The following is a 24504-nucleotide window of genomic DNA, read 5'->3' as shown; positions in this document are numbered from 1 at the left end:
ACTACGGGGTTTTGCTTGTCAACCCTCCCACCTGCGCTACACTCCAGCAACTTTGTGTCTCTGCTGTTCACGTATGTGGATTTTACTTTCACCAAACAACAAATCTTTTAATTCTCGCTGATACGCCTCTTCATTGGGAAGAAACACTACTTTTCCATGATGGCAACACAAATTAGACGATCTACAAGTCTCCGACTTAAAGTTTAAATCCGAACAATATATTCAATCTCTTTTGCTGTTCCATTATTTCAACGAGTAATAATTTCCATTTGTTTGCACTAATGCGATCTTTACTATCATTTTTTTGAGACTTTTGAATTTTCGTACTTACATTATCTATCTAACCTGCTCTGCACGTGTATCACGCCAATGTTTTTGAATTCTTTACGACATTCTACTTTTTCATCTACTCTTTGTCTTTTATTTCCAGCCCTGGGTGTGGTTAAATCTCTTGGCACAAAGTCTAGTCTCGCGGGACGTGAAAGTGTCTGTCTGATTAAAGTTTAAATCCGAACAATATATTCGATCTCTTTTCGCTGTTCAGTTATTTCACCGAGTAATGATTTCCATTTGTTTGCGCTAATGCAATCTTTACTATCATTTTTTTGAGACTTTTGAATTTTCGTACTTCCATTATCTCTAACCTGCTCTGCATGTGTATCATGCCAACGTTTTTGAATTCTTTATGACATTCTACTTTTTCATCTACTCTTTGTCTTTTATTTCTGGCCCCGGGCATGGTTAAATCGCTTGGCAGAAAGTCTTGTCTCGTGAAAGTGTCTGAGAAAGTCACGTCTCGTCTCTCTTCCCAAGTTTTTTTTTATTAAAATAGAGAGATATAACTGGAGGGCGGCACGGTGGCGCAGTGGGTAGCGCTGCTACCTCGCAGTTGGGAGATCTGGGGACCTGGGTTCGCTTCCCAGGTCCTCCCTGCGTGGAGTTTGCATGTTCTCCCCGTGTCTGCGTGGGTTTCCTCCGGGCGCTCCGGTTTCCTCCCACAGTCCAAAGACATGCCGGTTAGGTGGATTGGCGATTCTAAATTGGCCCTAGTGTGTGCTTGGTGTGTGGGTGTGTTTGTGTGTGTCCTGCAGTGGGTTGGCACCCTGCCCAGGATTGGTTCCCTGCCTTGTGCCCTGTGTTGGCTGGGATTGGCTCCAGCAGACCCCCGTGACCCTGTGTTCGGATTCAGCGGGTTGGAAACTGGATGGATGGATGGATATAACTGGAACATAGACATGATGCTAACAAAGCTGATCAGCATGTGAATAAAACTTCAATTCCAAGGCAAGATTTCTTGCTTTATGCAGACGATGACATATCCCAGCAATGATCACAATCATTTTATTTCAATGCCGGTATTATACAGCAGAGATTTGACAAAGGTTGACACACACTGTCATCTTCTTCTTCTTCTTTCAGCTGTTCCCATTAGAGGTCACCACAGCGGATCATCTTCTTCCGTATCTTTCTGTCCTCTACATCTTACTCAGTCACACCCATCACCTGCATCTCTTCTCTCACCACATCCATAAACTTTCTCTTAGGCCTTCCTCTTTTCCATTTTCATCTCTCCTCTGCACATGCCCACACACTGTTATAATCACAATATTCATTGCCACTGTTAAACTGAAATTGTAACCATGCCACAAGTGGGTACCTCTTACCTATCCACTGTTCCTCAATGGCTTGGATCTGAGGCTCAGTAAAATGCCATTCCACTGCCAGCTTCCTCCAGTCATTGTCCTTTAGCTGGTTGTAGGCCAGGTTCCACATGATTCCACGGATCTGCTTGTTCTCTGTTTTGTGGTCAAATTTGAAGGTCAGTGGAAATTCTCTTCCAATAGTATCGTTGTGAATGGCATTGTCCTACAGCAGAGTGAAGGCTGGGTAAACTTACAATATAGTGAAAGTGTCAAATGCTAACTCTCAACTAAATGGAGCTATAAATTAGATCTTTGCATAGACATTTAAAAATAAATGACAGTTTCTGTATGTACAGTATATTACATTACACAATTCACAGTCAGACAGGTCTTTCCAAAGGAACAAAGGTCAAAAAGTAAAGGAATTAGTAAGACATCCTGTGTTTCTATTATATATCCAAGCATTTATCAATATACTGAACTCAGTTGCCCAATTTTAAGGACTTGGGGAGCCTGAACCTTTTAGTCATGTTTCAGTACCAGACACTATCCGGCCTGCAGAAGGCACAAGACAAAAACCGAAACAGTTATCGTTTCATCATAGCGCATACCTTTTTAAAAAAAAAAAAAAAAAACACACAGGGACACATTAGGGTCGTCAATAAACCAAACACATATCTCACATACTGCAATAGAGCTGAACTTGAAACATACTCCCCTGGAGATGAGAGGCCGCCGCCATGCTGCCCAATATTTACATACTGTATGTATGAACTGATTTATTGAACTCCAGGGAAGCAGGAAGTTAATCTACATTTACTAATGTACCAACTAATTTATTAAACATTCAAAAAAACAGGTTATGTGCCTGTGCCTGTGCCTGTGCCTGTGCCTGGATATGCTTTGACAGTTTAATTCTATACCTCTAGATCTCTAGTTTTGGAGGCAAGAAGAATGGCTTAAATGAAACAACTTCAAATATGATTGGCATAAGACTCTGTTCATGTGTAGTTGAGCTCCAAATGATAAAAGATTTAGAACTATAAAGGAATGAAATGCTTTTCCCATACAAGCCAATAGTACTAGGGTGTTGTACCGTGTTAGCCATTATGGATGTAGTGAGAAGTCAAGCTAAATGACACCTTTCACTAACTTTTTAGTTAACCAATAAAAGGTGTCATTTTGCTTGACTTCTCACTACATCCATACAAGCCAAGAAATTGCTGCTTGCCTGTCTTCTCATGATGGACCTCCTGAGTGATGTGAACCCTAACTTGAGGCACTTGGCCTCCCTTTATAAGTGATTCCTACTTACACTGAATTAAATTTCACCAACCAGTCCAAATATGTGTACATTATGCACTTACAAAAAAACATAGCATCATTCTGTCATATTTAAGTTACACAATAAATCATACATAAATTCTCAATCCTGAAGAAGTTGCCAGTCCATCACAGGCAAAAATATTTATATATAAAATGCTGGTCTTCCACAGCGAAAACAAAAAAAGGTGGTGGCACAAAAAGCCAAAACAGATCCTAACACTAAACTTAACTCATCCCAACATGGACAGAGTCGAGTGTCTGCCTAAAATAACATGACACATAAAAAGAATGCAAAACATCCATCCATCCATTATCCAACACGCTATACAGTATCCTAACTACAGGGTAACGGGGCTCTGCTGGAGCCAATCCCAGCCAACACAGGGCACAAGGCAGGAAACAAACCCTGAGCAGGGCGCCAGCAAACCGCAGGGCACACACACACACACACACCCACACACCAGGCACACACTAGGGTCAATTTAGGATCGCCAATCCACCTAACCTGCATGTCTTTGGACTATGGGAGGAAACCCACGCAGACATGGGGAGAACATGCAAACTCCACACAGGGAGGACCCGGGAAGCAAACCCGGGTCTCCTAACTGCGAGGCAGCAGCGCTACCCACTGCGCCACCGAATGCAAAACAGCACTGAAATAATAAAGCAACAAATCACAAAGCAGAGTGACCAAAAGATACACTCACAAAGGAATTGCTCACAGTTCGTGACTGGGTTTAGGACTCAGCAGCATTAACCAATTTACTACAGCGCCACCCATTTTACTTAAAACAAATGTAAAATATTGATGTATGCAGTATATTGACTATGCATATAGAAACATTTTTATTACCTTTTTCCATGTGAAATATCGCTCTCCTTTAATAATCATGTCAACAATAATTACATAGTTTCCTCTTGCTGCCACTCCAAGTGCAGTTTTCCCTTGCTATTGAAAACAGAAAGGATAATCAGTGTCTTTAGCTTAAACGTGACATGAAGAAAACATGCAAAACCATTTTTCAGGAAATTTAAACTCGTAATACCAGCATCTACTGCAAACCAACTTTTATATGCAAGGGGGCTAGTAGAGTGGACAATTGGTAGGACAGCATAATGTAGTGAGAAACCAATGAGGATGGACTCCACGTGCACCTACAGAATGTTCAATGATTTGATAGATAGATAGATAGATAGATAGATAGATAGATAGATAGATAGATAGATAGATAGATAGATAGATAGATAGATAGATAGATAGATAGATAGATAGATAGATAGATAGATAGATAGATAGATAGATAGATAGATAGATAGATAGATAGATACTCATTCACAAATGACATAATGTACTTTAGAACATTTTTTGTTTTCATTCCTCATGTTTGTTACTTCAGGCCTAGTGCTAAACTGGATGCAGGCCATATTCATTAAATATACATGAGGACTTTTTAAAAATGTCCTTATGGATGTAAATGAGAGTGCCATCCTATTGATTCCTGCTTTGCACCTAATGTGGATGGTCCTATCACTACATGATTATGACTTGAGTCCACCTGGTTTTATAAAGGATGGGTAGACAGCCTGGACGACTACAAGATGTCCTCTAAATCGCCATAAGATAATTAGCACATATCTAATGACATGTCCATCACGGGGTAATCAATTCATGTCATTCTTGCTGAACTGATCTGGTCTGGCAGAATCTTTCTAAAAATAAAGAAAGGCCTCTAACATGAGGAAGCAAGCAAATCTATCAACCCTTACATAAGGAAGATAAGCTTTTACCCACCACTACAATAACAAAGATAAAATCAATGTGTTTGTGTTTTGTGCGGAGGAAGTTAGCTGGTTAGGGATTGTCTGAGGGACTTTCAGGAACTAAAATTTAAACAGTTTGCAGACAATCAAATAAAATGTAAACTTTCTTGATAAAAACCAAGTCCTCTGAACATCATTTATTTAACTTGCTGGCTTCCGCACTTGTGGAATGTACTTGATATTTATTTAGTCATACTCATCTTTGTAACCTAATGTACATATTTATCTCCTGTAATGAAAACATGTCTTTTATAGACACGGAAATAGACAGCTCGGCTATAACTTAAACTAAGGTGACATTTTGTATTTTTCCCATGACGATGACTATCCATCCATCCATTTTCTAACCCGCTGAATCCGAACACAGGGTCACGGGGGTCTGCTGGAGCCAATCCCAGCCAACACAGGGCACAAGGCAAGGAACCAATCCCGGGCAGGGTGCCAACCCACCGCAGTGACAATGACTAAGCAAAATAATTTTTTTTAAGATAAATTCTTAAAAAAACAAAGCTAATTTTGTACTCACTATTTATTGTATACACTAGTCACCTTAAAACGTCAGCCGGTACTGAAATTGTCTAAATGATTTCAGAATATCTTGAAATATGCAAGTGTCCAGCCTTTCATTATTTACTCCATTTAAACCCTTGCAACACCTTATGACCAGAGCTCATTACAGCAGCAAGCGGCTCAGGACATGAACCAGCCCTGGCTGGGGTTGCCATTCTGATCCAGGTGCCCTGCATCCACTGTGCACATTGACCAATCAACCTGACACGTATGTCTTTAGGACGCGTGAGGAAAAGCCGAATACAAAGAAGAAAAGGAAAACAGAACAGCAGCAGCCTTGAGAAGAACTAGCAAACTCCACAGAGGTGATGAGCAGGCCCAGATCATCTCAGCTGACACGTCTTAGTCCCGAGAAGCAGCAGTTTTGCACCAAGGCCACCCCATATCGCTGAATTCCTCACCCTATCACCCTGCACCCTTTTACAAAAACATTATTTTACAATCCACAGTCTCATCCTTTCAGTCCTAACCTACAAATAAGGAACAAGAACTGTACAATTGTTTCCCAGAAAAGTAGCAAAAAGTGTTCCTTCTCGAAAATAATAATTTATTGCTACAGAATTCAAGCGAGTGATGAATTGGGGTAAAACGTAACAACACAATAAACAGAAAATAAATTGTGATTGCCACCTTTAGCCTAATTATCTCGGTTTGGTTCCCTGTCTATAACATGGAGATGAGGGGGCTACGTGCTGCCTTAGGAAATTTTAGGAGTGTCTTAAAGCCCCACTTGACTGACCCTCTGGAGTGGTGCCATAGGGGTCTAGTGGGGGCTTAGGCCATTAATAGAAATGCCAAAGTCACTGCACATAGGCCTCTCATTTCCGAAAAAATAAAACACTAGATGCAGTTTAATATTATTAGCCTACACCTATCATATTTAAATTTGTTTTTTCACACATTTCAAGTGCATGGGGGATTTGTTATATCTATTTTAAATATAGAAATGTTTCATTTCAAAGTAATAGATTCACCTGAGTTATGTAGTTTGCTCTTAGTGGTTTTTCCCTGCAGGTCTCTTGGAATTGTTTCTGTCCAAACCTCCCTCCTCCCTGCCCTAAAGCACATTTCTTCTTCATTCTGAGATTAGCTTACAATTATCTTCTGTCTCTCCTGTTATTAAGTCGAGTTTACGTAACCTTGAAGTTATTTTTGGCCAGTCCCTGACGCTTGATGAATATGTAAGGTCAGTCAGCCGCTCGTGTTTCTTTAATTTAAGAAATCTCTCAAAACTAAGAAATGTTGTTTCAAAATCAGAATTGGAGATGCTTGTTCATTCTTTTATTTTCTCACGGCTTGATTACTGTAACGCTCTCTTTACGGGTTTGAGCAAGTCCTCTCTCTCACGTCTTCATTTAGCTCAAAATGCAGCTGCCAGGCTCCTAAGTCATTCTAGCCGGAGTGATCATATCACCCCCACTCTGCACACACTGCACTGGCTCCCAGTGTTATATAGAATTCATTTTAAAGTTTTGGTACTTACTTTCCGAGCTTTGCATGGACAAGCTCCTGAGTACCTAACCAGTCTGCTCCAACGCTATACAGATTGTCGGACTCTCAGATCTGGGCAGCAGGGCCTTCTAGTTGTCCCGCACACTCGGCTAAAAACCTGTGGGGATCGTGCCTTTCAGTCTGTGGCACCAAGACTATGGAATAGCCTGCCTTGTGGCCTGTGTGGAGCCGAGTCTGTTGATTCTTTTAAAAAACAACTGGAGACATTTATTTTTAAACAAGCTTTTAATCAGTGCTGAATAGTTCCTTTGTGTTTATTTATTATTTTTATTGGTTTTGTTTATGTTTTGTTTTAACTGTTGTATTTGTATTGTATTTGCTGTTCAGTGCTCTGTGACCTTTTCTCTGTGAAGGGCGCTATATAAATAAACTACTACTACTACTCTGCCCAAATGTTCTTGCACTATCCCTGCACTTTTCCAAATGCTGTGCAACAAGCACCACAAATCTTTGTCTAACCTGTCACTTCTTCTAAGTGTGTTACCTCCTTGCCTGTTGATCCCTGACTCTAAGCTCAATTCAGTAATGTCACTGATGTTGCTTTATATTAAATCCTGGCGCTACTTCCAGGGCAATCCCCAGAACCATTTCCAGCCTCAGTAATGCCCCCAGAACTCCTGAAGCTTCTAGAGTTTGCTCAGCTGGCCACAAGTCTCCATGCACTGCTAATTGCCATGAATCCATCCATCCAACCATTATCCAACCCACTATATCCTAACACAGGGTCACAGGGGTCTGCTGGAGCCAATCCCAGCCAACACAGGTGCAAGGCAGGAACAAATCCCAGGCAGGGCACCAGCCCACCACAGGGCACACACACACACCAAGCACACACTAGGGACAATTTAGGATCGCCAATGCACCTAACCTGCATGTCTTTGGACTGTGGGGGAAACTGAAGTGCCCGGAGGAAACCCACGCAGACACGGGGAGGACATGCAAACTCCACGCAGGGAGGACCCGGGAGGCGAACCCAGGTCTCCTAACTGTGAGGCAGCAGCGCCATCACTGCGCCACCATGAATCCTCCATTCTGAATAAACCTGTGGTGTGAGCAGATCCTGTTCGCTCTTTCCTCACACTGGTATTTGGAGAAGCTCTTCTGTTGCCAGTTTGCTTTCTTCCTTTAATAGCTCCAGTTTCTTCCGACACAGTCAAAGATATGCATGTTAGGTTAATTGGTGATTACAAATGGACTCTGTGTGAGTCTAAGTATGGGTGTGTGTGTGACTGGGCCCTGTGATCTACTAATACCCTGTCCAGTGCAGGTTCCAACGAGGTTAGGCTCTGGCCCAGTGCTGTAACGCTGAATTAATTGAAGCAATTTTGAAAATGCATTATGTTATGCAAGTACAGTGGTGCCTCGGTTTGCGAGCATAATTCTTTCCGGAAACACGCTTGTAATCCAAAGCACTCGTATATCAAAGCGAACTTCCCTGTAAGAAATAATGGAAAATTAGATAATTCGTTTCACAACCACAAATATATTTATATAAAAATGATTAATACAAAATCTTCACTCTGACTAATGGAATCCCTGCTATCTGTTGGCTCACTGGAATCTTTTTCTCTTTTTGCGACTTTAACAAGGAGCCTATCCAATGACAGTTGCTTTTGCCTGAAAGTCACTACACTTGGACACAAAATAAAAAAATGCTTTACGCACTGTAAGATTTCTAAACTCTTTTGGGATTCCACCCAACGGGACGACACACGGAAGAGCGTCCCGAAGCAACCGCAGGCTCCCAGCGCTGTAGCAGTTCACCGTAAAAGAGAATCAGAAAAGATTGCGGTCAAGCTATAAGCATCTGCCATCGATGGGTGATGCAAGGAACATTATAAATGCAAGAGCACAGGATTACTTGGCCACTAACCTGGTCACAACCCTGCCTGACTGCTGTGTCTCTGTTTAGGAGAGTGACAGATTCCGTTACAATAAATAACTGTGCTGTTCCTGTTTCACGCTGAATAAAGCTGGTTTTACTAAAGTACTGAGAGACAGCCTCGTGTTTTGGGGTGAATGACATGGACTCGCATGTTGCAACACACACACACATGTGGTCACCATGCTGTAGTAAACAGTATGCACTCATACGGATGTCGACTATATGAGTGAGGCATGCCGACTGAGAACGAGCATGGGAGACGATTTACCCACAATCCCCAAGTGACGCTCGGCAGACAAAGCATATACGTACTACTCATATTGCAAGACCTCGCTCATTTATCAAGTTAAAATTTATTAAAAATCTTAGCTCGTCTTGCAAAACACTCATAAACCAAGTTACTCTCAATCCAAGGTTTCATCGTAAAGCTAATTCATTCGGCAAAAAAGTCATGCCACATTGCAAATCTATTTTGTACTTTCTGATTTGTAATACTTCATTATTTAGTCTTTGCCATTAATATTTATAGTATATAGGAAAAAGGTGGACTGTCTTCTTCGAGTAGGTTGCGAGTTACTGCTTCAGGTGGAGGAGTCTTGTTCACGAGTGAGGGGTAACAGGATGGCGAGATGGATTGATAGAATGGGGAGGCAAGAGCTTTTATGTTGTCGCCATACTAATCCCTAGTGGTGAAGAAGGAGCTGAGCCAAAAGGCAAAGTTCTCCATTTACCAATCGATCTACAGAGTATGAGTTGGCAAGTGTGGCTGGAGGAAAGCGCGCATAGGCCTCACAGCTAAGACTTTTGGACCCACGACCCGGTCACAGATAAGCAAGGGAAAATAAATAAACATTATTATTTACGACATGTCCCATAGTAATCTGCCCACTGTCTCTAAATCATATAAAACTGTTTACCTTGTCTTGAAGTGTAAGGTCACAATTAGCCTTCAGCAGCATTTCCACTACGTCTGCTTTTCCAAGCTCAGCTGCTAAGTGCAACGCTGTTTGCTTCCTCTGTGAATATCACATTTAGAAATATGTTAACTGCAGAAAAGATGACATTTGAGGAAAAATAAGTTGTATTTGAAAATTATATTTGCATTTGTTTTTCTTAAACCACTGCACCGATAATAATTTGATGCAAAAGGTTAAAGAACTAAATATAGAATATAATGACCCTGCATTCTTAAGGATTTAAATGTATAATGAAAAATAATTACACACAATGTGGTATAACCAGTGTGAGAGAATAATGTAGAGGTAACAATAGTTAAGGATTTTGGTTTGTGGTGTACATTGAAATATATAAGAACTGGTTTTGGAAAACACCTCAGATGATCAAGTAAGCAAAGGATAAACCAGAAGAAAGGCTGATGTAATACACAAAATAAAATGTACTGAAAGATGACTAAGAGATCAGCAGATGTCCTGTAAACAACCAGAATGGACAGTTGCTACACACATCAAAATTTCAAGGGTAGCAGCTCAACCCAAAGGGTATAAAAGAACCATAAAATCATAAAATAAACTATTATTTTAAATGAGTCATTTGGGTGTAAGCTGATGAACCAACCAGACTAAATAATGCATTGCTTGACACTGTATGTAAATTCAATGGTTTATAAATTGAACCTCTGCCTTATGTATCTTTGATTATTCTGACCATGCTGTAACAGACTGCTGTGATGAACGCTCCCTCTTCATGAAGTGATATTAAAGACGTACAGAACAAATCTTCTCCTGCCTGGTTTCTAATAGTAAGAGGTTCTAATTTTCCAAATTTCATTTCTTCCACACCAGCAATTGTCTTGGGTGGCAAAATAAAGGACAGACAGATAGATAAAGAAGATCTTCAATTTTCAATAAATGTACACCCATCGTGTAAAAAAGATTTCATACAAAAGGCCAAAAACTGCAAAGTAAACAAATTATTGAATGCAGAAGTGCCAAAAGCTTGAATAAAAACCTCACAGCTCCCCCATTACTCGACTGCATTAAAAACATTTCAGTCTGCACAGTCTGCTCTTCTCCATCCACCCACGGCCTGCTGATAAAAGTGAACTATATATTCATACAATCTTTTCATTTTCGCTCTCTCTTAAAGTCATCACCGTCCAATTGATATCACAACAGTATGCGTACTCACTGAGTGAAGCTGGGCTGGCAAATGTGGCATGCATCATTTTTCATTTATTTTATTACTCTCTAACTCGGCTGTGAAATGCAACATTACTGATTCATGTCTATGAAAGGTTAACTTTGGGTGGGCACGCAGTGAAACTGTTGTGGTACAAGTACCTCATAAACATGATGCTGGATTGAAAGGATGGCTCTGATCGTATGCAGCTCCCAATATAAAAACAAGCGTACTGCTAGGTGTCCTAATTAGAGTGAATTCCTCTGGCAACTAACTCAGTAGATGAAAAGAAGAAAAACAGTGAAAATGCACTTTGTCTTATAAGAACCAGCTAGTCCAGCTCCGGCAGCTCTGTGTTCTCTTGCCAAGATGAATAATCTAAATGTTTTAAGTCTGCCCTTTGGATGTACTGAATCCTTTGTGTGTCAGATTACTGAACTATGAAGTACAGAAGAGTCTTAAATTAAAAATCGGAGAGATAACACCTCAGGTACTCTCAGGTAATCAAATGTATATTTGACATTTCATATTGACATTTATATTTCAATAGACATTTAAGTTCAACCATGTTAACTGTTCAGAAACAGCCATTTTTTGAATCCACATATTCTATTTGCAGGGGTGTCGAACTCCAGGCCTGGAGGGCCGCAGTGGCTGCAGGACTTCATTCTAACTCTTTTCCTAATCACTGACCAGTTTTCATTGCTAATTAACTCCTTTTCCCTTCATTTTAATAGCCCTGTTTTTAAGGATTCAGTCCTCTGAATTGATTCCTTTCTTCATTAAATGAGAGCCAAACAGAAATGAGATGTGAAACAAGCCGACAGATGACCAGCTAAACTGGGATTTCAAACTCCAACCAATTTTCACTCCAACCAGTCTCTTAATGAAAAGCCGATTCTTGCTGTTAATTAAACTCGTTATTTAATTCCACAGCTTGTTGCTGCTCTCATTCTGCCACGGCAGACATTTCTAAAACTTTTGATTTTCTGTGTTTTCTAAGAACACTGTCAAAATGTTTTGGTGACCTGAGAGATCAACCTTACGGAGACCATCACCTTTCATTATTTTCAGATATTATGTACTGGGCACAGGTGAGCTGGTCATGTGGCGGCTTGTTTTGTGTCTTATTATTGTTTGGCTGCTAATTAAAGAAAAAGAGACAACTAAGGGGTCTGAGTCAAGTTAATTAAAAGTAAGGCAAAAGAAGTTAATTAGCAGCAAAAACTAATGAAGAAGATGGTTAGAATGAAAACCTGCAGCCACTGCGGCCCTCCAGGACCAGAGTTTGACACCCGTGCATTACAGGGTTACAGAGAACAAGAGCTAATCCCCAAAGCATAGATTACAAACCATAAGTGGGCGCCTGGACCAAATTATAGCCACCAATCAATCAACCAGTTAAATGGAAACACTTAGAGAAAACTGGGGGATCATACAGACTGTATACAGACAGCCATGGGGTCAGGACTTAAACTCAGGCTTCTGGGGCAGTGAGGTGGCAGTTCCAAACACGGGACCACCTCATTTATTATATAACTAGACAAAGAGCCTGTTTCGATAACGTAAGATGAAACGGGCACGAGTGGAATAGTATAATATATAATAAGTATAAGCACCACAAACCTGATATAGGTGTATTGAATGAATGCATAATTAGGCCTCGAGCTGTAGTCGAAATCGCCTTTCAGGCCTATAGAGCTTTAATCAAAGTCGCCTTTCTCTTTGAATTTTTGTGGCCGTAAATCCGCCGCCTGCCACGATGTCGGTCTCATAAGGTTTTTCGGGCAGCTGCGCAGAAGGCGACTGCACATTCAGCTTCGGATGGACGTGAGTGAGTGAGTGAGTGAGTGAGTGAGTGAGTGAGTGAGTGAGTGAGTGAGTGAGTGAGTGAGTGAGTGAGTGAGTGAGTGAGTGAGGAGACTGGCGAATTATGTATTAAGATGATAACAAGAGGATAGAAGTTACATGGCAGTCAGTTGTTACTGAACAAGAGCGGACACTGGCAATCTAAGGAATGACACATGCAAGGATATTTGGAGTAGAAACTGAGGCCATATGGTCCAAAATGTCAAGACTTATTGAAGCATATAGGATATGAGTGATGTGTACAAATGTCAGTTTACATTGCATACATTGTCAATGCAGTAATAATAATAATTCTTTGCATTTATATAGCGCTTTTCTCACTACTCAAAGCGCTCAGCAATTTCAGGTTAAGGCCTTGCTCAAGAGCCAAACAGAGCAGAGTCCCTTTTAGCATTTACGGGATTTGAACCGGCAACCTTCCGATTGCCAGGGCAGAGTTAGTGTAACCTAAGTACTCACATGTTAGGAGATTCAAACGTTAAAACCCACAGGGGGTCGGCGCTATGGCCGCTATTGCATCTATCCAGTCGTTTTATGAGACTGTAAGATCTCTTTAGTAAAAGAACACCATTGGAGGACTAGCATTCTTTAAAAAAGGCTAAATGTTTTACCAGTATAATAGATGGCTTGAGAGGTTAGTCGGAGAAATGCTCAGAGGGAGTGTGAAAAATAAATCAAGAGGCAACAAAGAAGAGAACCTGAGGGTTAACTTAATCTTTTGCATATCAACCGGAGACCCCAGCTAGTGTAGTCATCTCAAATCTTGTTACAGAGTGAGCAGAGTCTCCCCAAATCTCCCAATGTATTCTTACGACTGTGTATCTGTACACTAAATATCTGTAAGAGTTAGAAAATGGGTGGTGTGTAATGCATCTGCACAGAATGCCATTATTATATTGTAGATTTTTTCCTTTCCAAGTATGTCATCCAAATGATTTGTAGCCTAAGGTGGTCTGGTAAATCTCAGTTCTTTGCTTTTTTTCTCTTCAGTTTCCTTCCAAATATGCTATTAAACCAGACAGGTCAGGATGAATAAACATACTGTAAGTGTAAATGGAAACACGTTAGATGAAAAACTGCTGGTTCCTTTGTCATTTGCATCTTATTGCTAATAAGGAGCCATCAACACAGTGAATGCAGCTGTTTAAGACTAAAATAAACATTTCAGGGCAAGGAATCTGAACAAGAGAGGCAACTAAAATGAACTAGAAAAATGTTGCCTGAGCAATAACTGACTTCTCAGTAAGAAATTGGGTTGGAACACAAACCTGCAGCCACTTATCGCCATTTTAAGCATTTATTGTATTTTTGTGCAAACGTCCATGCCAACAGAAACATCTAGAAATAACTCATAAGCCAAGGAATCAGAACACAAATAAAAAGTTCACAGTGAAGCTTACATTGTCGGTGATGTCAATGTTGCATCCTGCTTCTATCAAGGTGTGGATGACCGGGATGTGACCCTTCATAACTGCCAGATGAATGGGTGCCAACTTGTTCTGTGCAATGACAACAAAAATAATCACAAGAAACTGCTGCACAAATAAGATCCATAAAAATAGCTCCTTTTATTTATATTTAGACACAAAGTAATACTAAGACATGAAGTCTGTCTAACAAAAAAAAAGCAAAACATACAAACCACAGCTTTTCATAAAGAACTGTTTATGATTTTTATCAGAATGTAGGATTTAGTCTCATATCCCATTCACCACAGTCAAGAGAAGATCATTTCAGATATAACAGAATCCGTGTTCTCGTTTTATTCTGCAGCTCTATTCATTTCCGCTCTATTTTCCCGTATGCAATGGCCTATCAAAGCACACCGAGCTCACCAAGCACAATATTAATAAAAGAAATATCTGCTGATCTTGAGTAGAATATAACTTGTAGTTTTTCATGCCAACACAAAGATGTAATAACTCAAGAAACACCAATAATAAAAAACAACATTTCTCAACCACTGCTTTTTGTGCCATGTTTTGTAGAAGTTGGTGTTTATATAATTCAACTCACAGATTCACAGAACATAAAAGAGTTACAGAAAGGCATGTAACAATACATTGACATACAGTAGTACATACACACTCATTTAAATTAGAAGTAATCAAGATATAGCAGCTAAAATGACAAAATTCAAACTAGAAAATCTGGCTGGCACAGAACTAGAACTGGTGACAACGGCTGCATAACATCCTGGCTCAGGATCCTAACGCCCTTCAAAGTGTATTGAAAGTGGCACAGATTATTACCCACACCCAGCTCTTTAGGATACAAAACAACACTGGCAGCCTCAGAAAGGCAAACTGTGCAGTCAGTCAGTCAGTCAGTCAGTCAGTCATTGTCCAACCCGCTATATCTTAACACAGGGTCACGGGGGTCTGCTGGAGCCAATCCCAGCCAGCACAGGATGCAAGGCAGGAACAAATCGCGGGCAGGGCGCCAGCACATCACAGGGCACACATACACAAACACACCAAGTACACACATTCGGGACAATTTAGAATCGCCAATGCCTCTAACCTGCATGTCTTTGGATTGTGGGAGGAAACCCATGCAGACACGGGGAGAACATGCAAACTCCACGCAGGGAGGACCCGGGAAGTGAACCCAGGTCTCCTAACTGTGAGGCAGCAGCGCTAGCACTGCGCCACCGTGCTGCCCCTGCAAACTGTGCAATTAAAGAAAATTCTGCACAGTTGCTTTTCACACTCCTTCCTTTTAGCAAACAGTACATGAGCATTGGCTCTTGCGCCAGTTTCTATCCACAGATCATAAGGTCACTGAACAACCAATCATAACAACAAATACTGGAACATACACTTTTTTGTGGTGTATTGTTGTCACTGTTTTCTGAGGAGACATGTAGATAGGAATGTTATTTTACTACATACACAGGACAATAACCTTTAACCTGGAACCAAGAACTCTTGGTAAGAAAATACCTTCCTCTCAGGTATACTACAGTGCTGGTCGGAATTCATAACTGATACAGAATATTGTATAACATGATGGTCTGGCATCATCTTTGCCATTATTGATTCACAAATGTTTACTGAGAGGGTCATCTGACAAATAAAGATAGACCCTTAAATAAAAAATTGAGACCAAAATCAGTTGCAGGTCTCTAATCACATAGGGGAATTTTCCATAAATGCTAATCTAAATATTGAGATAACTAAAAAGGCAGAAAGTGTAATTTTTTTTCTTCTTTTTTACAGTAGGGTCCCTATTCCGTTACAGACTTGTGGGGAGCTACAGTCTAGCCCAGCAACATGTAGACAGCCAATAATATTGGCCAACTCGTCTTACAGCCAGACTCACAAAGCACCAGTTGACCTGATCTTTGAGATGTGGATGGAAAGTGAAATCCCACCTGCACAGGGATATGATTCATACAGATATCTGCCAGGCTGGGGCTCAAACTCAGGATTTCACAGAATTGAGCACCCTGTTAATGACCCGTACAATTAAATAATTAAGAAACTCCCACAGCACAATGCAACTGGTTCTTAACTTATAATCATCCCAGATTTTTTTCCAACCATGGCATCACACTTACAGTGCCGGCCTTGACTTTTAGCAAAAGGAAACACTCACTTGATTTTGATGGTTTATGTCAGCTCCATTATTAATCAGAAGTTTTACTAAGGATGTCCAACCTGATTCACAAACCCGATGTAAAACACTTCTTCCCTCCTGAAAAAAGAAAACAACATTATGGATCAAAACAGAGCACAGATATTCAACAAGTCCAAAACTTCACTTAATGACAGGGAACACTACGTCTTCATCATAAATCTAGTCAATCGCAAGAGCCATGTCACACACCTTTAAGGTTTGTGGAACTAAAGGTCAGCATCACTTCTTACAAACAAAAATGACTATTATTACTATGATTATTACTACTAGGGGGCTTCTCCCCCACTCGCTTTGCGAAGCAACCCCATGCACCCCCCCCCCCCCCCACCCTTTCCAGCCTATGCGTAGCCACTTTGCGTCTCTGCCACTCGCGTTGTGAAGAGGGGGGCTGAACGCACCCCAAGGAGATGCGGTCACTCCTCCGGAACCCCCTCTTAAATGGTGATACAATGGGAAACAAATAGTTTTTTCTTTACCTCCTCTTTGCTCAATCAGCTGCTGGATTGCTGCTGCTGCCGTGCCGCGTGATCTGTATCTCGCGCAGCACACTTCTGTCATATCACCTAGCTCCATATATTCGATATCTTTTCGCTTTTACCTTTTCATCAATATCGCATTGAATTTTGATTCCGTATTTGGAGTTACATCGTGACAACGCAACGTATAACTGCCCATGAGTGAATATCATTTCTTTCTCTCTACAAGAAATGTGTCTGACAATGTCCCGCGGGACGTGAAAGTGTCTCTCTGAGAAAATCACGTCTTGTCTCCTTCCAAGAATTTTTTTTTATAATGGAGAGATATGTAGGAAATTACAAGGCTTATATTTATACTTTCTGAATATTTAAGCAGGGCCGTTCTTAGGCATAGGCAAAGTAGGCGACCACCTAGGGCCCCCACTGCCAAAGGACCCCGCCCAGCCTTTTTTTAGCCGTAACCAAATACAACTTACAGATCCATATTTCAGAAGTACAAATTTTCGGTAGGAGAATGATCAGTATGGTTACATGTGAGCAGAGAGGAAACAGTGACGACAGGCAGCATCGAAGGTGATGGAGGGTCCTGGGGTATTGGGTGGGGCCGCAGTGGGAGGGCAGATCATGCTCCTCACCTGCCAGGGCGTCTGCACATCAGATCGAACATAATGGCTTAGCATTAATATCAGTTGAGCACAAAGTCATCGACTATTCACACTTAATGTAACTTATTATTATTTATTATTAATCAAAGTCATTGCAAAAATGAAAGTACGCAAGGTATTTTTACATTAAAGGTTTGATTTACATGTTACGTTAGCTTTAGTCAGTAGGTTCCTTTGACATGTTCCTCTCAAATCTGGTATATACTGTATAATATACAGTATAATCATAAAATGATAAGCTTTACCTCACTAATTGTTAAGCATTTATATGGATAAAATAATTATCATACATTCATATGGATAGAAACAGCAAGGCCCCAACAGGTACCTTTGCCTAGGGCCCCCAAAATCCTAAGAACGGCCCTGAAGTAAGACATTATAGGGGCACATAGCAGGCATACAAGTGCTACCAGTACATGGTTACCTGTCTAAAGGGTCTGTCTCTTGTAGCTGTTGACCAAAGTAACAAAGTTCACAGTATATGAAACAGACTGAGAGGATTAAAATGTCCATTTGATTATAATCAAGTTAAATGTTTTCATAGTTCCAAGAATGCAGGTGGGTTCTGTCGTGGTAACCATGTAGTTGAGCTATCCCTTGAAAATGGAAATACTCTCTAAACTTGAAAATGTGCATCTGTTTCTTCTCAATGTAAAAGAACAGCAAAATAGCTGGCAATCACCAAGGAGAAGTGCATGTTTATATTATAATGAACTACCAACATTTGGTAAATTATGCCATTACTTTAGCATAGAATGAGATGCGTTAAAGATGAACTATGCTGTGTGAATCTTGACTTTGCAGTTGGTCATTTTGATCAGTGTTCAGCACATGCTCAAACCATTAACCTTCTTTGGGATCTTCATGCTTTAGTTGAAAGATAAGCACTGAATGGAGATTTATGACTAGCACAGAGAACTACAGTAAGTGACATGATCAGATGAACGGAGATCAATACCATGAGGACAAAACACCAAAAGCTTTAAACAGACAAACATCATCAAAAATGGAAAAACATATAAACCCCAAAAGAACAAATAAAAGTGCTAGAGTCATTGAGGACAAAGATCATAGGAACATACATTACGATGAAAAGTGCAAACAAAATAATCAAATGAAGCGATTACTTTGGATTAGAACTGGCACGATACTAGATATTCAGGCAATCACCAAGTCAGCGAGAAGTGTGGACTAGAAATGTGGCCATGGATGAATGTAATGTGGCAGGGGTGTTACCTAGGGGTAGTCTGGGGGGTCATAAAAGGAAGGAGTTGGCTTCTTATTAAACAAGTAAGATTTTTCCAACCGTGTAAAAGACGTACACTTGTCCCAGATGTCACCTTTTTGGCCACCGAGAGGCTCCACTTCCTTTTAAGACTTACAGGCTTGTTACAAACAGTATAACGTCCTGAGATATAGAATGGAATGGACCTCCTCAGTGACAGAGTAGAGGAGGTTTAGGAGGAGAGAGGCCAATACAGAGTTAGAAAAACAAAAAAATAGATACAGTAATTTGTCAGCCTTAAGAAGCAGCAGAATACCAATTGTTGTCACTATTCATGGCACTGGAAAGTGTTGATTGGCATACATACATGAAATTTCACTCTACTCTGTACATGTGGCAATAACAATCCTATAAGCAAGCAGGCCAGGAACTACAGATACTGGGAAGCACATTATCTATCTTTCTTTAATTTTACAGATAAACATTTTTGGAGGGCCAGTCATATCGATCAGGAGTCCCTCAGGATAAGTGACCATCCTTAGTACGGGTTAAAAAAATGAGAGCTGAATATTTTGATCAAAAACAATATCCTGCTCTTCTCTTTTCCCCCCTCTAAACACTTAAAATAGGAACTTAAGATGCCTCCATAACACTCTTTATTAAAATGCAAAGACCTCCTGAACTACAAATTGTACAGTAATATTCAAATTTAATTTTATTTGATGGCCATCTGTCCAGCCAGCCATTTTTTAACCTCTTTATCCAATTGGGTTTAAGAGCAACTGTGCGTCTATGTCACCACCTCCAGGCACAAGAGGGCAGCTGTGCCATTCTTCTGCTCAAAAATTATCAGTAGTTTTTTTGTGTCAGATTTTTAACTTTCCTAAATACGATGGTCTTGTATTTTGCCTTGCATTCGAAAAAGCCTGCTGTTTGCCCTTAATGGCAGTAGAGGACTCTGTATTCTTTGGAGTAGGGCTCACTACAAATACAATATTATTTTATGGTCATTCCGTCACGTGTTAAGTGTTAACATTATTCAGCACTCATTACTAGTCATATTGTGAAACTCTGGAATAAATTTAATATTTTTAAAAATTCTTGCTGGCAGATATCAATGTCAGTCTTGTAGTAAGCCATATCCAACATGATAAAAGACAGCAAGGGAAACACAAAGTCTTTTATTGTAAGAAATAAACACGAGGAAGGAAAACATCGGAAGGAAACTCAAATACACCAGACGAGAAGTCTTTTGGGTGGTTTCTCCACTAACCTGTAAGAAGAATTGTGCTCGAAATACCCAAGTCTCCCTTGACCACTTGCTCTTGTACTGCCTCGACAGCCTAGCCTTTCTTCATTCATCCACATGAACACTTGCCATCAGCCATTTGCCCACTCTACTCTCCCCTTCTTATCAATAGGGGTAGCTTTAATCCCCCTCGTGAAATCATTTCCAGCTTTTCCTAAGAATCACTTCCAGTGTCAGAAGAAGCACTTTCTTTACTCTGAGGACACCACACTACAGCTGTGCTTAATGGCCCCTGGTGCCCCTCCACCACAAATCCTTTTCTTAAGCTTCAAAAGGGGCCATGAAATACAAGACAGGACTTGTGCTGCCAGCCATCTCTGAGGGACAGTCCAGGCCCATACATTCCCTGAGGTGTTTGTGTATTATCTAGTAATGCATAGGTGTTGCCATCTCTGACATATCTCTCTTTAGATTTTTGATTTTTAGAAAATAATCTGACAACTGGGAGCCTTCCCAGTGTCCTGGAAGAACAAGACCACTTTCCAATTAGGTAGTATTTCTTCCTCACATATATTGGGGTCCCTACCAAACAGCATTACAGGGCACACAACATAACCAATATACATAAGATATATCCATCTTTTTGTCCTGCCTGTCAATGCAAGTGATTACTTCCATAAAAGAGAGACAATGATCCCTGTAAGTCATCTATCATCACAGGTTTGCTAATTTCTATGAGGTAACGAAGGGTAAAACAATTAAGAAATATATCCCCGGGCTCTTCTGATTTTCTTGACCTAGATTTCTAATGCTGAACACCGAGATCAGTAAAGAGACTGAAGTCTCTCTGACAGCAACCATTATTTATCGTCTGTGCTGTAGTGGATAGCGTTTCGATCTGCTTTTCTTGTCTTTGCTACAGTTTTCCACTAAAGTCTACTTTTTATGTCAATATCAACATTTTTTATTGACTCTCGAAATAAATCAATCTTGACAGCAGCCAGAGGTTAAAGACAGATTACTTATCATTTCCAGACTAAACAGCCGATGAAGCGAAATGGAGGTCCTCAGATTTGTCCATACCTTTGTGACAATGCTGACGTCATATCCAGCCTGAAGCAAAACCTCAGCACAGTCCTCATGGCCTCCTTCACATGCCAGAAGTAAAGCGCTTTCTCCAGCCTGGGAAAGAGTTCAAATTCAGTCATAATACGAAACACATAAAATTCATACACTTGCACACAAATGGACATTTCACAATGTTTATATCCTTTCTATATATTTGCATTAGATCATTAGTACATTAAGAATGAAGAATGAGTGACCTGTGCAGGAACAGCAAAATGATAGTTTATTTTACATTAAAGAGCTTCTGTTTTCCCCATTTATTCCCTTAACAAGTATCTGCTCTTGTTATGCAAAAGGATGGCATATATCACAATGTGTAAAGAAATACTTAGGCCACTGCCTGTCAGAAATACCCCATACACTATTAGCTATTAGCTATGTGACACTAGAGGGCACTGTCACTCCTCTAACCCAACAGACAGACGCTCGGGACACCAGGTAAAAGTACTAAGAAGAATTTTAATTCCTTTTCTTCTTTTAAGCAGTGCCCTAAGCACCATAGCCACCATACACAGGCAAGTAAATACGATAATTATAACACACAATTCTCTCTTTATCTCTTCCACACCTTCCAGCAAGCGTTATCTACTACCTCCCGACTCTGGCTCACTTGCTGGGTTCACAACAGTCCATTATATAGTCCTTGACCCAGAAGTGTTTCTGTCCTTCCGACCACGTGTCTTGCCAGCACCTCTGGGTCAGATGGAGAACTTGACTTTTCTTCAGCCCAGAAGTACTTCGGGGTTTCCATCCTTGTGACTTGGGAGTATTTCTGGGCTATGGATGAGACAGGATTACCCCAGTTCCATTGCAGCATTCCCTGGCTGCACCCACAGTACCAAGCAGGGCTGTGTTGCCGAACTCCATATCCCATAGTGCCCTGCGGGAATCCGGGGCACCGCTACACTGCAGGGAAGTTGCCATCTAACATTTTGGGGGAAGTAATGTTCCGAAGAGGTTGCCTTCCCCCTTCCTTCCACTCTGTGGGCATCCCGGCCGTCTATCACAATTATTTATATATATATATATATATATCTATACATATTAATAAAAGGCAAAGCCCTCACTGACTCACTGACTCACTGACTCACTGACTGACTGACTGATTGACTGACTGACTGACTGACTCACTCATCACTAATTCTCAAACTTCCCTTGTAGGTGGAAGGCTGAAATTTGGCAGGCTCATTCCTTACAGCTTACTTACAAAAGTTAGGCAGGTTTCATTTCGAAATTCTACACGTAATGGTCATAACTGGAACATATTTTTTGTCCATACACTGTAATGGAGGAGGCGGAGTCACATATCGCGTCATCACGCCTCCTACGTAATCACGTGAACTAAAAACAAGGAAGAGATTTACAGCACGAGTCACACGCGGGAACGAAGGTAAATGACGTTAATTTTTGACTGTCTTTTAATACTGTGTAAGCATACATATTAACACATGTGCAATTAAACGTGTGCATTTACGGGGTGATTTCTCAGGCTTAAAAGCTCACCTTTTATCAAACGCGGGAACAAAGGTAACTGACGTTGTTCACTGTCTTTTAATACTGTGTAACCATACATATTAACACATGTGCAATTAAACGTGTGCATTTACGGAGTGATTTCTCAGGCTTAAAAGCTCGCCTTTTACTAAAAGGTAAATGCAAAACTATTTTCAATCAGTTTATTGAAACGCTCCCGTTAAGGATTGCAATAACATATTCGCGAGATAAAAGAATGAAGTAGGGGGAAATGGAGGAAGAGCCGCAAACAGTGAAGAGCAAAAAATTAATTAAACAATTGAGAACGCAGCGAGTGAAGCATACAAGCATGTTCATAAGGGAAACAAAGCACGGTGTAAAACGTAAGTTTAAATTAAGTTTATAGAAACACTCCCGCTGCGGATTGCAATAACATATTCGCGAGATAAAAGTTTAATGAGAAGACACGAGGTATAAACGAACCACACGCCGTGGCGCAACGTTAGGGGCAACAGTTTCAACCATTCTATGATCTGCTTCTCGCAACTGAAAGACGGCACATGGCGGATGTTAGCCGACTTGCTGACCGCAACGTTAGGGGCTTCAACTCTGGCGCTGACGCCACATCTCAGTGCCAACACTTTGCAGACTCTACTTAAAAGACACGCCCTCCTCACTGGACAGTTAAAAAGACCAATCAAACTAACGATGACATCAAGTATTACCCAATCAAAAGTAGGAAAGGAGGCATCTTCATAAAATGCGTGTGGGATGATTTGCATGAGACGCTGCTTTAAAAAAAAATGATAAAAAAAATACGGGATAAATCCCATCCAGTATTGATTCAAAACGGGACGCGCAATTTCATTCTCAAACGCGGCACGATTCCGTATTTTAAAGGACGGGTGGCAACCCTACAGTGCCAGGTAACCACCCATACAATCAGATTGTGATTCAGACTAGGAATGCAATGAATGTAATTACCCCGATCTACATACAAGGCGAAAGTCTTGCAACATTCAAAGATGATGGTTTGGGATAAGTACACCATACAACATAAAAGAGCTTATGAAGCCTTGAACCGAAAAAAGCAAGATCTCAGAGATCGTAAAAAAAAAAATAGGAGGTAATGTCGTTTTACTCGCTGTAGATTTTAGTCAAACATTACCAGTTATTCCACGAGGGAGACCAGCAGATGAACTCAACGCGTGTTTAAAATCCATGCTTCTCCCACGCTTGGTTATATGTCGCGTGTTCTCGGGTAGGTGCACCAAAAAATGTATACATTTAAGCATGTAATGGGCAAACAAAAAATGAGGTATACCCGAAGGCACTGCAGTAGTACTTAATGTAACTTTACTTCTTAAATGTTAATGTTTTACTGTTTAATAATTTATATGCTTCTTATATGTTGTTCAAATTCTTTTATCAAAATACCAGTGACAGCGCAATGCACGATAACATGGAGTGAATACACCATACGCATCCGCCCACGGCCGCCCTGGTGTGCGCAGATAGGAGTTGATTCTACAATAAAATAAAATAAAGATAAAAACAGTAAAACAATCATCACCCATAAAGCGGATAGTAGACGTGACGTACTATATGTGTACCACATTTCAAGTGTATAGGTGAAACGGTTTGCGAGCTACAGGTGATTTAAAATCCTGGACAGACACACAAATTGCCACGGTAGCAAATTACAGAAGAAGATTTTACTGTTTAATAATTTATATTTATATGAAATGTGCTTCTTATATATTACTTCATATTCTCATATGATAATGATGTTAATGTTTATATTGATTTCTGTGTTATTAAAACTGCATGTATGTGTGTATATGTATGTATATATATATATATACTAGCAAAATACCCGCG

At 40.5% G+C, this 24504-nt stretch overlaps 1 protein-coding gene across 1 annotated transcript in view; it reads right to left on the bottom strand.

Annotated features, from left to right (window-relative positions):
• The window catches only part of ankdd1b (ankyrin repeat and death domain containing 1B), an 84179-nt gene that overhangs the window by 8250 nt on the left and 51425 nt on the right, over nucleotides 1–24504 (bottom strand). Inside the window, exons 8-13 of the mRNA XM_028805692.2 lie at nucleotides 21106–21204; nucleotides 16366–16464; nucleotides 14166–14264; nucleotides 9675–9773; nucleotides 3823–3918; nucleotides 1665–1866 (exon numbers count right to left, since the gene is read on the bottom strand). Of these exons, the coding sequence (XP_028661525.1) occupies nucleotides 1665–1866; nucleotides 3823–3918; nucleotides 9675–9773; nucleotides 14166–14264; nucleotides 16366–16464; nucleotides 21106–21204 (694 nt within the window). The remainder of the gene's footprint in view (nucleotides 1–1664; nucleotides 1867–3822; nucleotides 3919–9674; nucleotides 9774–14165; nucleotides 14265–16365; nucleotides 16465–21105; nucleotides 21205–24504) is intronic.

This window comes from Erpetoichthys calabaricus, chromosome 7 (genome assembly GCF_900747795.2).
Source record: "Erpetoichthys calabaricus chromosome 7, fErpCal1.3, whole genome shotgun sequence".
Lineage (NCBI taxonomy): Eukaryota > Metazoa > Chordata > Cladistia > Polypteriformes > Polypteridae > Erpetoichthys > Erpetoichthys calabaricus.
The sequence above is the reverse complement of the archived record's forward strand: the minus strand, read 5'-3'. Positions and strand labels throughout refer to the sequence as shown.